Here is a 16,066-nt window from a genome sequence, read left to right as displayed (position 1 = left end):
AAATTCCTCATGAGAGGATGAAACGTTACAACATAAAATTATAATAATAACATAGGGGCCTAATTTAAATATGTTTTCATTGATGTGAAAATGTATTATATAAAAGCTCGATTTATAAAACGTTTTAATTCCTGCTGAGTCGACATTTAAACCACTAAATGTTTGAGATGTATCATTTATTATGTTTGAGAAATCAAAAAAAAATAGTTCCTTAGACATGTTCTAAAAAGCATAATCAAAATGAAATTTTCAGTAACCCTTTCAATGCGCTATATGTGACACAATAGCTTTGTGATCTGTTAACCATGCATGTTTATACTTTCAAATTAAAGGATATTTCTAAACGCTCTGAAGAATTATCCAGATCTCATACAGATGCAGCAAACCCAATCAATCGCAGTTAAGTTTAAGCTATAATCACATGCTTTGTCCCAGAGACTGCATGTGTACGGCTTACTGCTCTTTATCTTTCTATAGCACCAATCTCCACTCAGTGACTCACTATATGTATACTCCTAAAAGCAATTGTGAGCAAAATACACAAGATACGCACCACAGGAACAGATTAATCGTATACCAAATTTGCACAGGAACATTAATGTTTAACATTAATGTTTACCTTGCATACACCATCTTTATGTACGTATACACACTTAATGTGTACGAAACTATACGTATCTGTGACAAACATCTCGTTTACATCTAGGGCTAGTCACAAACAAAAGAATACACGCAAAACGGTGTTCAAGTTTGCTTTTCGAAAGTAAGCCCTACGCTTTTCCGAACTGAAGAGTATAAGCCGCGATATTTTTTGTAACTTCGGAAATACAGATTATTTACAAGTGACTGAATTTGTTTTTGCATGTATGCATGTGTGGAAGGAGCTAGCTTACATATAGATACACCGTTTATTGTGTATGACCCAAACATGCAGAAGACGTGTTTCTCTGGAATATTGGTTTTGAATAGATATATGAATTTATAAACCCTCTACTATGCATTGTTTATGTTATTAATTATATATAAAATCGTACATATACATGTTAAACATCATGTATAAAGAATTGTAGTGTTAAGTCAACTTACAGACCTTTCATATCGCTTTACACATCGCACAAGTATATTTATCATTTCTATATTGTTTTACCAAGTTTTGATTAAGGTGATGTGATGTAGTCAAAATGTGTCAAGAAACATATTTCTCGAATTGTAAGACTGTATGCAATAGATGTGTACAGTATCAGATTTCATTTATGTATTTATTCGATCAGTATTTTACGCAGTATTTGCGAATGTTTCACTTAATTATACGACGGCGACCAGCAATATATGCTGGAAACAAAACGGACATGTAGAGCCAAGGGGAAATTCACTTCAATCCGCAATTAATGAGACTCTTTAGTCAGTGTGCTGCGTTAGCATGCTAACCACTCGGCCAACAGTGTGAAAGATAAATACACACAAATGCTGTTTGATCTCTTGTGGAATAATCCTGAAAGGGGTATTAGTCGTGCATGTTAGTGCGCACAGTTAAATCTATATACATATGGTTTAAAAGTTCTCACGTGTGATACTCCTTCTTACCCGCATACCTGCATATCAAATTATTTTGCCTTTGCATTTCTGACCTTCACCTATTATTACCAGGTGTTGTTTCCAATAGAAATAACTTTCCATAACCATATGATAGAGCGGAAATCAAGGCAAAACATTCTCGTATCAAACGGATGACTTATAGTATCTCAGGGAATAGTCTGCCAGATATCGCCAGAAACTGTAAGCCTTCTCTGAAACTTATTAAATATAATGTTAAAAACTGCTTGGCTGTATCATATAAGTAAAAACAGGGGCCTCAGGGGCCGAGGCTAACACACCAGTAATGATTCAGGAGCTTCCCACTAATGCGGTGTTTGTGAGTTCAAGTTCAGCTTATGTTGGCTTTCTCTCCTACCGTACGTGGGAAGGTTTGCCAGCAACCTGCGGATCTTCGTGGGTTCCCCTGGGTGCTGCCCAGTTTCTTTCCACCACAATGCTGGCCGCCGTCGTTTGGGAGAAATATTCTTGAGTACGGGGTAAAAACACGAATCAAATAAAATACATTCGGTAAAAATACGTGAAACATTTTTGAAAATGGCGTCAAATAACAGTCAAACTGATTCTGCATGGTGTTACAAAATTAGCGTCCATACATCCACCTTGTGGAGCAGCTGAATTATACTCTATACTTTTAGTTTCTTCACTCTATCTAGCCATGCAATACCTCTAAACAACCTATGTTGAAAACGTGACTCACATTCCTAGACAATCCTGGGTCCCGTTTTACAAAGCTGTCGCAGCACTACGCCATGTCCATTTACCACCGTGGCGTATCTCTGTAACGACACAGTTTTATACATAAGGAAAGAGTTATTCACAATTTCAAAACATAATCCTCGTGAACACCCTGTTGTCCTTTGCATAAGTGCAATCAATGATGACCAACAGCCTTTTCTTAGGACTATAATATCGTTATTTAACGTCACCATGTACTTGATCTCTACCAATGATACATGTTGTAATGAGACAATCTGTTTGAAGCATATTCTTAATATGCTTGGCGTTTATGGCCAACATCTCTACATCATCGACGGCTAAAGGCGTTTCATCTCCCTGATAAGAATATAGCGCCTTATACTGAATTGAAGTTTATTGGCTGACCTATACCTATTCTTGTATGAATACGACTTTAAGTTTAAAAGTATTTAAAGAAGCACTTTCTGAAGTACAAAAAGGACGCTTCGCCTCTCGTGGGTTATCATTTTCACTTCTTCCTCAAAAAAATAGGATATTCAACCTTCACTATTCAATTTCCTGTATGTATTTTTAAGCATAGATTTCAGTTGCCTGTATGATGAACCTTACTTCACATTTCAGCTTTCTTTTACTTTAAAAGAAACCACAGATTCTCTAGATGGTACATCTTTATATCTGGACCTGTATTTGTAAAAGGATAGTAATGTTGTAAGTTATCCTTACACACTTGAGCAGCAATACAACGAAGGGTTCATTCGTATATGGTGTGTAGGATCTCTTAGATCCTGACTGTGTGTTATGTGACGATTTTATTCCACGTCAGAAGTTATTACCGCAAAAACGAGTGTGTCAAGGTTATTCCATCAAACGCTTTCAATGTAAGTCTTTTCGAGGTCTATAGTGGTTTCAATATTGACATGCAGTGATCAACCACCGTTCCCCGACTCCCCACTGAAGGTACAGAACTCCGATCTTATGAATTCGTGCTGTGAACTCAGTGGCTGTACAATCATTGTTTATTTATAACCAAATATTTGTTAATTTGTTATATTCATCCTCGATCGCTAGCTTATTAATGTCACCAAGGCCGCACGAACATGACAAGAGCGGAGCGACTATCACAGTCTATTAGGCGAGGGTCCAGGGGCCGCCTAGGCCCCGGAAGCTCCGTGATATTAGATTGCCGGAGAGAGAGTCTGTGATTTCGAAGTGTTTCGAATGCAGATTTGGCCAATGTCTACACATTCATTTTCACATAAAAAACAACAACAACAAAAAAACAAAACAACTAAAGTTCAGCTTAAGCGGGGTTGAAAACAGGCTGTCCCTGAATATCTAGTATTTATTGTCATGGGTTCCAGAGTTACAAACAGTACAAGTAAAACTGTGGCATCTGTCTTGTCCACCAGACGGAAACAGCGATTGCTGCCCGCACGGAACATTTCAAGAGACGTAATTCTGTAAAACACGCTGTCTTCCACCGGCAAAAATATGGAATGGTTCACCTAACAGAACATGTCTAAATAGGCCTATATACCATTTAGTAAATATAGTAGGCTAAAGCAGATATCTGTGGAATGATAGCTAGGTAAGAAATATAGGCTAAAATGTTTTTTTCGTCGACTTGAGCAAAACATTTTTGCCCCGCGGGGGTTGGGGGGGGGGGGGGGGGGGGGGCAGCCTACGGCCCTTAGTATGGATATGTGATCGCCATCTGCACATATTCATGTTCAACCCAGGGCAACTGAGGAGTGCAGACGTTTATACAAAATCTGTTTGCTGGAATTTGCTGTATTTAGTTTGGTCAAATAATTATATATTTATAGCTGTCAATTTAAATACCTTTGCATTATAAACAAAGAACGCAAGACTTCCATAGCTTGTGCGGTGTCCTGTTCATATACGACACAAAAACGTCCTTTTAGAACAATAAATATTGATCTGATTTTCATGCACGCCTGTTTAGATAATTGAAGTTGTTCAGCAGATGTAGCAATGCATGATGACATTGTTATTAACGTAAAGTATAGGATATAATGTATATAGATAAATTTAAGGTTTCCATAATAATTTGAATAAATTTTAAAAAAAGAAAAGAAAAAAAAAAAAGAAGCAGAAGTTATTTTCTTTCTGCTTAACACCAGTTTTACAAGCAAACCACGGCTGAAGTCACCATGTAGGCGAAGGTAATTTAAGTCTATGCATGTACATTACTTGAATTTTGAAAGGGTCCTGCTGTAGTTTGCCGACATGCTCGATCGTGCTCAATATTGACTATATACAGGTTGTTTGGATATGGGCATTGATATCTCAAATTTTCCTAGATAAACGTAGGTCTACGGATACAAATTACTACTAACAGCAAGGAGGGTAAAGCTATATAGAGCAAAATAGCCTCAGTCTAATGACAGCCCTAGTACTTATAGAACGGCCTTTTTTAGTTGAAATAATTTTTTATTTACATGTATTATTATTTTTTTTCTCCGTATTTTCACTGTATGATTCATGTAAGTATATGAGTAAATATACTTCCACGGTAATAATCTATTGGATTTAGCTTATCTTTTTCTTTTTGTATGCTGTAGTCATTTGTGACAAAGATCAAAGATTACTGATTGTACTATGTTTGGCGTGTATGAGATCCAGCCTCCGACGCTCATTCTGATCAGCGGAGACGTAACGATTATCAGTACAAATTGTCTCCCTTGACTTGGCGGGAACTTCAGGGAGGCTTTGTTTGCCCCGTTTAAAATTATCATACACCAAGAACAGAAGCTTCTTTCCGCATTTCTGGGTCGAATATTGCGAAAATCTTCGAATATGGGTGAGTTACTGTAATGAAACGAGCCCTAAGATAAGTTTGAAAGTCCTACTTTGGTATGGTTGTTCATTTTATAAGAGAAATAGACAGCGCCATTGGGGCTGAAAAATTTTCCAGGGGGATGGCAAAAGATTTTGGGAAAAAGATGCTTTTGAACGGCCATTTTGTCTTTTTTGGTGGATTCTGTGTTTCCGCAAGCTTGTTCCCGATAGTTGAGAAATCCATTCTTTCTGCGTGATCAGAAAATGCTAATTTATTTCAACCTTTACCCTACCATGTGTTGGAAACCCAACGTTATTTAGTATATTTATCTATAATATACTTGTAAAGGAAGCTTTCTTCTTTGTGGAGTAATAATGGCGGCCAACTCGACCTTTTGGTCCCGAGAAAGTTGGGGCGAGTTCGCGCAAACCGCCGTCTGATATCTGACCACAGCAAGTTAAACATTATTTGAAGTCATCTATCTTTCGTCGTGTTGATCTACCGGGCAGTTGTTGTTAATAATTTGAGTGTTAAAGTCGAATTTACGGGCCCGAGTAGTTGTATCTCCCGCCATGTTGTTTGACCCGGACGAAGCTTTATTGGGTCATGGCTGTGGTGGGATATGTTGCGTTTTGAGGTTGTTCATCCCGACGAAAAGCACAGAAATTTTAGGATAACTTTTAACATGTGGGATTGATCACTCGTTTTATATAGTTTTTCCAATAAAGACATTTAAAGTCTAAATAAAAGAAACGGAAAAGAAAGATCTGCACATCATCAACTTCAAACATACATGTAAACCTAAATGGTTTGGGGTACTTGTTCTTTTAAAGCTTCGATGACAGAAATAAATCATGTTCATTCTAATAATAGTATAATATACACGTCTCTGTCCTACCTCCATTCCAGTGTGCAGAAAAAGTTGATTTTTAATGTTTGTCTTACAAATATTAGAACAAAGGATTTTTTTATTGGGTGGTGGGATATTTAAAAGTGAATACATTACGAACCAGTTGTTCTAGAGTTAAAACCTAAAAAGCATGTAAATCACTGAAGTACATTTCTTAGAAAATTAGAAATCTCAGAAATTGTCCGAAAATATAACAATGTCTATGAAGAAAAATGACCACACAAGTACTGAATTTTATAAATTAAGTGATTTACAAATGAACCTTTGATAGCAACTCCAAAACTCTAGTTGACTTAACTGTGTATATAGAGAGTTAATGACCCGTGTAAATACAGTGCTGCCTGCAAAATCACTGAATCACATTAAGTATAATTTTAATAGAAAAGGTTTATAGATAATAATATACAAATAATGTACCAGCATTGTAGAGAGTATAGGTTACTTATTTTCACGTGATATCTGTCTTTATTATTCTGTCTTCTATATTGGAAGGTTGCCATTTTGCTAATATTACACTTGATCCATATCTACATGCTAGACCAGTGAAAAAGTGCAGCGAATCTGTTGTTGAATTTTACAATAAGACAAACACACCAAAGGAGTTTCCAAATATGATAATGGATAAATAGTCACCAAAGTATTACATTGAATTACCACAGAAACAACGCATTGAATTGAATAAAAACACTTCATGCACCAAGTTCATTTGCCCAGTTAACAAGTATATCAAGTTATGTGTGCAGTGAGTTGGATTTTGTTGAAATTTTTTTTCTTTTACCTATGATGATTATTTAAAAAGTTTTCGGATTAAGGTTTAAATGAGCAATTTTATTGATTCTCTGTTCAACTTACCGCACTCCAGCAAATATTTTATTGTCTTGCTACCTTGAATGCTATGATGTATAACTCACTGACATTGTTCAAAATGAGCAACAAACATAACACCACCTGGTGAAAAATTTATTTAAATATTTCTTTTAGCTTCAGGGTCCCGATGTCTAGATATATAAATTGCCCATTGTATATTTTTCCCCATTCTAGTTTGAAATACCATGAGTCAGGGCACGTTATCAATGTTGAGTTTTCTTTTGAAAAATGCATCTGGGATAGATGGTACATGTATGTGTCAAAACAATCACATTTAAAGTAACTGTCTTCCAGTAGTATAGGGTCTAATCAGCGGAAAACTCCGCAAGATTCTTCAAATACTCTACTTCCTACCGACCCAAATGGCATAGTTGGTAGAGCGTCCGCTTCGGGAGCGGTAGATGCAGGATAAATCCTGGGTCGAGTCAGACCTAAGACCTTAAAAAAGAGGAAGTTGTAACTTACTCGCCTGGTGTTCAGCAGGAAGGGTATAGTGCAACTACTGGTTGACCCGTATCAGTATAATGGCTCGGGCGGCGGCTTACTTGCCTTTGGTAAGTCGTCTCAGTGAAGCAGCACTAGATAAAAGAGAGGTGGAAATCTGTACTGCCACAAGGAGGTGCATTACATACACTGTAAGGATTCCTTCGTCGTCATATGACCGAAAAATTGTTGAGCTCTACGTTAAACCTCAAGCATTCGCTCACTCACATGAAGGGGATGTGCAACAACTGATTGACCCGTAACAGTTTAATGGCTCAGGTGGGGTGGCTTGCTTGCCTTCGGTAAGTCGTCTTAGTGAAGCAGCACAAGATGAAAGAGCGGTGGAAATCCATCTTGAAACAAGGAAGCACATTACATGTACTACAAGGACTCCTTTGTCATATGACTGAAAAATCGATAAGTACCACATTAAACCTCAAGCACTCGCTCACTCAAATACACTAGAGATGTAGCTAAGGCAAAGGCATTACCATGTGTATATCAGTATGAGCAGTTGTGAGGATCCAAGGAGGCACACTTTGTCCAGGTCATCTATATAAGTATATCCTGTTCATTAACAATATGCAGGGAGATCAGTTTATGATTAAGCTGTGTCCTGGCATATTTGCCTATTGTTATGAGCAGTGGAAGTGTAAAACGTTGAGTTTTATACAGGATTTAACACCGTTGTCTGCTGTGGTGGAAAGTCCAGTTAACTGCATGACACATTCACAGCGTTAGATCCAGAATTTTTAAAGGACATCTGTAAACCGGGTCATTTTCCAAGTGGCTATACATATATGGCTGGGTGAGTTGCATTTTGTCTTTTGAATAGCCACTAAAATTCTGCCATTTAGCCAGTCAGTCACTGACAGCATGGTCTTTGTAAAGGGTGACACTGGGGCAAAGATATACAAAAAAAAAAAAAAGAAAAAAAAAATCTAATGTTTTGAAGTAAACAATAACAGCCAGCACCTGTTTCATAAAGCTGTGTTGCAGATTTTCAAGCACAGATAATATCATTGTAGGTGGATGTGCCATTTAGAGCGATATTATATTTGCCAGAAAATTTGTGCATTCGGTGATATGAAACAGAATTTATGCTTGGACTAACAACACAACAGTGTTATAAGTAAATAAAATTTACCAATAACACTTCTGAGAACAAATATGCTTTTCAGTCTTCTGTATTCACGATTTGTTTGTGTTATGGCAGCACTCTGGCTTTGCTATGGGCATGCTGTCAGTGAATGGCGTTATTACTACATATACATGGATTACTTTTGTTTCTACTAAGTGTTTTCTTTAAAACATTTTCATTGAGTACAAATAGATTTACTGCCAAATAAAGTATTCTCATCCAGAATCCATCTGGTGCATAACTGATATTTGTGGGGTTTTTTGTTGATAAATCAACTTAATTGATCTTGGTTTGTTTCGCAGTTTTGGCTTTAGATGGAGATGACCAAAGACATCAGGGGCGTAGCAGACATATCATGGATTCTGCCAAAAACTGTCTGGAACAGGCATTCTTTCAACATCACTTGACATGACTGGCCAATGCATGGAGAAAAAACAGATTGGAGAGCAGTGTGTGCTTTTATTTGTTACTAATATATTTGCATTCTGTTTGAATGAAGAAGGGCTATAGGAATGCAAATTTGCTCTAATAAATATTGTACATTGGAAAAAGGATAATAAATTATGAATTTAACATATCAGAACTTCTTAATGGACTGGTATGTGTTCAGAATGACTTGTCTTGGTGTTCAATAAATTCTTGGATTTGTAATACAAGCCTAAAACTTTTGTCCTTGGTGTATATGTGTCACTTCTCCTTGTGAGACTGGTTGATGATGTGGATTTTATACCAGATGTTGTGTGGTTGAGCCATCCTTAAATTTCATTGACCTGTGACTAGTAATGAGTCCTTATGTAACCTGAAATATTCAGAAATGTATGTGTGCTTTCTGATTGTCTGAAGGAAATGAGAAAATCCCTTTAGAGGTGTTAAGAAGGACCGTACACTAGTTTAGTACAAGTTTAAACTGTTCTTGGCAAGTATTATTACTATTAACAAATGTGGAGATTTTTTTGCACTTAAAAAATATAATTTTGAATCTGTTCTGCAAGGTTCTACTCTACTGAAAGGAACTACCCTAATTCTTCAACCTTTTCAACCGTCTCTGCAACCAATATTTTTGAAATATTCTGAGAGAAGTATGGGGTGTAGAGAAAAATGTGCAGAGTGTCATGGACCATGTCATTTTTAGTGATTCTAATGAATCTCTTTTTAGCATCATTTTCTTAATAATTGTACACATAAATTCCACTCAAATAAGTGCTACAATGGTTGAAAAGGTTGGAAGATTTACAGTAAGTATGTTACTGAATCTAACAACTAACACATCATTTGCCCGCACAGTTCAGTACCCAAATTGTAATTGGTTATTATCCAAGAAAATGTGATGTGAATGATGTATATTTATTACTTTGAAATGATAGTCGTGAGTGTAGTGATCATCATCTGTAGCAATAAATAATGTGTGAAAGCTTGTCAGTAACTTGTGAAAGGTCGGAAGTTTACCTTAGGGGTTCCGGTTACCTCAACTCCTAAAACCGACTGTCTCACCAATGCAGTCACTGTGAGTTTAAGTCCAGTTCATGCTGGCTTCCTTTCTGGCCGTAAGTGGGAATGTCTGGCAGCAACCTGTAGATGGTCGTGGTTTTCCCTCGGGGCTTTGCCCAGTTTCCTCCCACCATAATGCTGGCCGCCATCGTATAAGTGAAATATTCTTGAATATGGCGTAAAACACCAATCAAATAAATAAATAAATAAAACTGACTGCCACTGTAAGTAAAAAATGAAGCGTATTGCATTAAGAACCAATCAAATACCTCCATTCTCTGGGGGGATAAGATAGTAGATTTAATACTATGTAGTCTTACAGCGTTTCACATGGTTTTCAATTGCTGGTACCAGGCATAAGGCAGTTTAATACCCGTACATACTGTAAAACTTCGGCAATTATTTGATCGAAAAGGCCGAAACCTCATAAAAAGTAACATTAACTGGAAAAAACCGCTGGAAATTGCAATCCAAGAGCAGTGTTAATTCGTAAATTAGATGTTGAATATGTAGGATGCAAGCCAAATTTCTTGTCGCTAAATGCGTTTATAACCTGCTGTAGACAGCAAGAGATAATTTAAGTTCACTTATGAGTTGGTCTGAACTACCTGTGCTTGCCCAAAATCACCATTTATGAATATAACTGGAAGTGTAGAGAGAGGAAATGTAACCTGTTGAAGGAAATTCATTAGCGCAAGGGCACATATACATTACATCTACAATGGAATATGTTGAAACATTTTGTTCATCTGTTTTCTTTTTAACTTGGTAGGTCGCACAAAGAATGATGATGGACAGGTGAAGCGCAGACGTCGCAAGCCCAAGGATGTCAACAAACCAAAGCGAGCATTGACTGCTTACTTCTTGTTTTTGGCTGACTGCAGATGCAAGGCGAAACTTGCCGGGCGAAATATCTCACGAGTGAGTTCACTGCTTCTGTGTGGTTGTCTTCTCTTAAAGTCTATGCCAGATCAATAATTACTTAACTAACCCTTGCTACAAAAGTAATCGTTCATCTCCATATTTATTTATTTATTTATTGAGTTCCCCAGGGGGGCTCATAAATTGTGCCAATTGTCATTTAAGCAAACCAGTGTGACCAGTGTTAACTCCTGATTATATTTGTGGTGTAGATTGCAGAGTTTACTAAGGAATGCTCAGAGGAGTGGCGTTCTTTGGCGGACAATGATCGCCGTCGCTATGAAGAACAAGCTGCCAAAGATCGGGCAAGATATGATGCAGAGGTAATACGTCCATTACATGAATATAACTTAACAAGGCAAGAAGGGTATTGCCATCCATGGCACACAGTCAGTGGTTGAAATAAGACTGAAAACCTGGAACTGTATTGTATGTTCTCATTGCATATTCGAGACCTATTAATAATGGGGAACTTCCAACCAACCAACTCTTTCTTATTGATTGAACACCAAGGTAATACATATTAGAACTGCAGTATCACAGAAGAAAATGTGTTCTTTGGACCCTTTTTGTGTAGGATGTCTCTGAGTTTCCCTTTTTCGGTAGCCACTGTGGAACAGTGGGAGCATAACATGGTGTAGTTGTCAATTCATTGATAATCCGACCTTAAACAGCTTAAACATTGATGTGAAGAAATTTGATTTTTGTTTTGGTTTGGATAGAAAATTTTTCTGTTTGCCTAACTGTAGGGTGTAAAAGAAACAAAAAGTGTTTGTTTTTGAATGGAAGCAATTTGTCAATTGTTTGTTCTGTACATCATATTTTGTACATAAATGTTGTTGTCGAGGGCGAACATTTTGGGAAATTGCTCTAATTCTGCTGTAAACTTACAGATGGCTCAGTATAAAGGAAAGAAATGTGAGCCTGGTAAACCAAAGAGGGCCAAATCTGGGTACTTCTTTTTCTTGGATGACTTCAGAGTCATGATGAAGGGCAAAAACATAGACCACAAGGAAATCTTGAGGAAGGGTAAGTTGAGGAAAAACTAGTCTTTGAAAGAATTCTACATAGTATGGCTGTTGGAAGTATTGGTATGAAGATCACTAAGTAATTCTTAACTGTTACTGTGTGTTAGCAATCTTCATGTTTTATGGCCATCTGCATACATCAGAATGTCCTAGAAATTTGAACACTCTTGTGCAGTGATTGGTCGGTTAACTTGTCTGGCCGTTTTCATTGCCTTAGGTTGTCTGTGAACCAGTTAGTTTGCAGATAGTGCGAATGTAGGAGTAGTATCATTGGTGTGAATGATAATGGAAAAATGTGTTTGTTAGCATCCTTCACCGAGTGACACCAGATTGTGTGTTGTGTGTGACCATTTGCACACTGGTTGTTGCTGCTCTGGTTTTAATCTCTATGCTTTAAGTCTTTCATTGTATGACATTGGCTTGCGAGATGTTTGATGTTGAAATGTCTTTGTGGTATGCACAGGTGGTAACCAAATATTGTCATGGGTGTGCACAGAAAAACCTCATGAAAAGCTTCTATTTTGTTTTGGTACAGCGGGTGAGGTGTGGAGAGGAATGTCAGAAGATGACAAGAAAAAGTATGAGAAGAAGTCCCAGGAAGATCAGAAGCGCTATGAGAGGGAAATGGTGGAGTTTCGCAAGGTCTGTGATTCTGTCAGAATTTAAATTAACATTATCTCGGTTCATTCGTACACTCTTTGTTGGTGTCCGTACCAACCATACAAGTGTGGTGAAAACTATTTAATTCCCCGAGGTGTTCTGTTAAGAAAGTAAAAAGCTAGATGTTTTTTGCAGATGTTCTTCCTTGCTTGATAACAACCGATTTAGGATGTGTATGTATGTTAGACTAATAGATGAAATAATAAGTTGTTCCTTTTTAAACCAAAAGGGCGGAGCGGCAGCTGTGAGCAAGATGAAGGCGGCGGCCGAAAAGAATGGCCAGGCAGAAGAAGAGGAGGAAGAGGATGATGATGATGATGATGAAGAGGAAGATGATGAATAGATAGCTCTGATTGGGCAACATTTTACCGTAGACATGTCTGATTGGACAGTTGAAACTTGTCTGTCAGTGTAGACTGCTGCCATTGGGTGGTTCACTTATAATTTAAATACTGCAAGAGCGCTTCGCCGAATGGCCTGTACAATTTGTCACCTGGAAATGACCTAATGAAAATGCATGACCGTGCCAAATGTCTTTTGTGAGATGATAGGTTGGCATCATGTTTATACCATGTCGTACAAGGCTTCAATAACTATTAACCTTGTCCATGTAAACCTCAGATGTTATGGGTTCAGGTTAAAATGTCAGCGGAAAACTTGTCTTGGAATCTCGCATCTCAACATTGAGTTGTCAAAGGTACCTCAGGGGCATTGTGCCATAAGGCTATTTTTCTTTCTAAGGGTGATAACTTGATGTATGGCCCGTCTGTGCCAATTGGTAATACCATCTTCTGAAGCATGGAAAGAATGACCTGATTCTGTGAACAGTGTCAATTCATCTGACATGAGGATGCAATTTTCATTAGGTTAGTTTTGATGTATTCAAATGTTCTAGATGTTAGCTGGGATTTTTTCGTCTAGTAAACCAAAGGGAAGAGTGACAGAAAGATATTTGATGAATTTTTTTATTATGATTATTGATTCTTTTTTATTTAAGTCCGTCTGAAGACTAGTGTTGTGGTAGTAAAGATCTTTGGAAGAGAACAGTAATATCCATTAGAAAAATGACCAGTGCTGAACAGTCAATGCAGAATGCCAAGTCTGACCAGACCATTTCACTCCATTTGTAATGAGGCAAGGTTTGTTGGTATTTACTTCAAAACAAAATCTCCTTGAACTTGGTGTACTGTAAATAAAACACAGTAGAGGAATTGACATTCTATAGTTAATGTTCACAGGAGGATTTTCAGTGTATATGAAATGTTAGCAGTGTAGACTTGGCTTGTATTTTTAGGCGAAACATAGTAATTGGCCCATTTTCCTCCAGCTAAAATAATTCCCCCATTTATGTACATGGTACTTCACGATCAGCAGTTTTCAAGTGGAAAATGATGTTTCCCTGCATGTATGTATGTATGTGTGTAGAGTTATTAATGACTAATTTTTTTTATTAGGTTTTTAATATTTTACTTAGAATGAATATGTAGTCAAAGACATAAGTTTGTTTCATATCATTACTAGTATTCGTACATAACCCTCCATAGCTTCATCTGTATCATTTATTGTGTTCACCTTACTGTTACTTGTGCTTTTCATCTGAATATATTTGATCGTTTGCAAAATTTATCACACTTTGATTCATGGCTGCTTATTTTTCTGTGAAGCCCATCTTTGTTACATCATCATGGTTTGTGACAACTGTTAGGATCTGTCTATCACTGCCATTTAAAGGCAGTGTTTTAATATCAATTGTACATTTTCCTTACTCAACATTTTATCGTTTTTTTTTTCCCAAAATTTTTAAAAATATTTTCTGCTTTTTATGTGCCTCTGAACTTCTTCTGTTTCAAGAAGAAATATACTTGTTTTTAGAAAGCTCTTCGTGCAATTTCAGACAAGTGATATAATAAGCACACATTTAATTGGAAGGTCAGTACCAAAGTTACCTTTGTCTTCAGTTTCATTGTATACTTCTGGTTACAGTCTTGAGACTAAGCAGTTGTAATTCAATCGTAATTATTTTCAACATGTTAACAGTGGCGGATTGTTTCCAGAAAGAAATATTTACCTGTTCTAGTAACTTCAAATTTTAACTTGGTTTTAAAATTCTTCTGGCAGCATCTAAGTTAATGGTTTTTGTTTTTTAGTCTTATGTGTGTCATTTGTTGCTTTTTTTTATTATTATCATTTTTTTTAAGACATTCGCTTAAAGGCTTCATATACATGTAACTCAAAGATTTCCCACCAATCACCTCATGCTTTTGTCATTTTCCATTTTGTCAAGGTTTTTAGCAGTCAAGACAAACCACTGCTGTTATGTGCCATGTGTCCATCATTAGCCAGTAGTCGTGTAGCATAATGTTTTTATACCTCCGATTCCAAAGAGTGTCCTGCCAGACAGTTTAATCGATTTTGTTAGTTTATTGACCAAGAACATCATATCTATTTTGTTTGAAGCCAGTGTTTATTGATCAAATTAACATCATGAACAATGTTGGGAAAATTCTCTAGAGTCTAAGAGATCAACCTACGAGTACAATAGTATGTATTTCTGCAAAGTACACCTTAAGCCTGGCCTTCCTCACGCACAAGATCACCTATAAATCTGATCTTTAATTCCTGCTGAATAGTGCTTTACATCTTTTGGATGCTGAGAGAGAAAGCAGTAGTGTTGTGTTCCCCAATCCAAGCTGGTAACCACCAGTCCAGCAACACCTCTCGGGCACAGTGCTGGAATGCACACGTGACTTGAGTGTGTAAGACTGTGGACAGGTGAGAACAGTCCAAATTACGCGTCTTGCAGACAACCCGTGCTAATTGCTCCATCGCACTCAGATTTGCTGCTCTCTCTTGTATCCATTATTTTATCTGATCACCACCATCCCAGACAGAGGAACTAGCATATTTTACAGCAGAAAATGGCCCTGTAATGGTGTGAGGTGTTTGCCCAGAGTGCATGTGTTTTGTTTTTGCACCTTGATGGACTGCAAACCCCAGATTTCTTACTAAGAACTACTTACTTGCTATGATGCATCTAGTATTCAGGTAGTTGTTAGGTGGTTGTGGTCCAGATCACCAATGTACAAAGCAGGTCTGAGTGTGTAGGATACAGCCTGATCCGAAGGAGACTATGCATGTATATGGCTTCTTTGTCAATGCCAGACTATCATTCTCAAGGGCTAAAACTAAAAGGGTGAATGTCTGGAGTCCTTGTGTACAACTAAGTTGTAAAATGTCACTTACAGACCAACCTGTAGCTTTATACAACAAACAGTTGTACTTGTATGTACAAATCATTGAGAAGACTTCTCTTTTCATCAGCAATTTTACGCAGTCCATTACCTGATATGAAGTTTGTCCAAATGTATTTGTTTATGTATGTCTTTTTTGTCTTTTTGTTGGCATTTATTGTTTTTGACTTGAAGTACTTCCAATCTTTAACATTATACAATAAAAAAAAGGTATTAATACCA

General features: G+C 37.1%; 1 protein-coding gene across 1 annotated transcript; it reads left to right on the top strand.

Moving 5' to 3' along the window:
• Positions 1-5,012: 5,012 nt before the first annotated feature.
• Positions 5,013-16,066, top strand: LOC135470218 (high mobility group protein DSP1-like). The gene is made up of 6 exons (XM_064749034.1): positions 5,013-5,116; positions 10,757-10,905; positions 11,118-11,228; positions 11,799-11,934; positions 12,469-12,575; positions 12,823-16,066. The coding sequence occupies exons 1-6, from the start codon at positions 5,113-5,115 to the stop codon at positions 12,934-12,936; spliced, it is 621 nt and encodes a 206-aa protein (XP_064605104.1). The 5' UTR covers positions 5,013-5,112; the 3' UTR covers positions 12,937-16,066.

The sequence above is a fragment of the Liolophura sinensis genome, chromosome 7 (genome assembly GCF_032854445.1).
Source record: "Liolophura sinensis isolate JHLJ2023 chromosome 7, CUHK_Ljap_v2, whole genome shotgun sequence".
In the NCBI taxonomy this organism is placed as follows: domain Eukaryota; kingdom Metazoa; phylum Mollusca; class Polyplacophora; order Chitonida; family Chitonidae; genus Liolophura; species Liolophura sinensis.
Note: the sequence above shows the minus strand (reverse complement) of the source record. Positions and strands in the feature narration are given on the sequence as shown.

Excerpts from the sequence above, each read along its gene's own strand:
- LOC135470218 (XM_064749034.1), top strand. Across the intron at positions 11,935-12,468 it reads CAAGGAAATCTTGAGGAAGG|CGGGTGAGGTGTGGAGAGGA; the intron begins GTAAGTTGAGGA and ends GTTTTGGTACAG. Across the intron at positions 12,576-12,822 it reads AAATGGTGGAGTTTCGCAAG|GGCGGAGCGGCAGCTGTGAG; the intron begins GTCTGTGATTCT and ends TTAAACCAAAAG.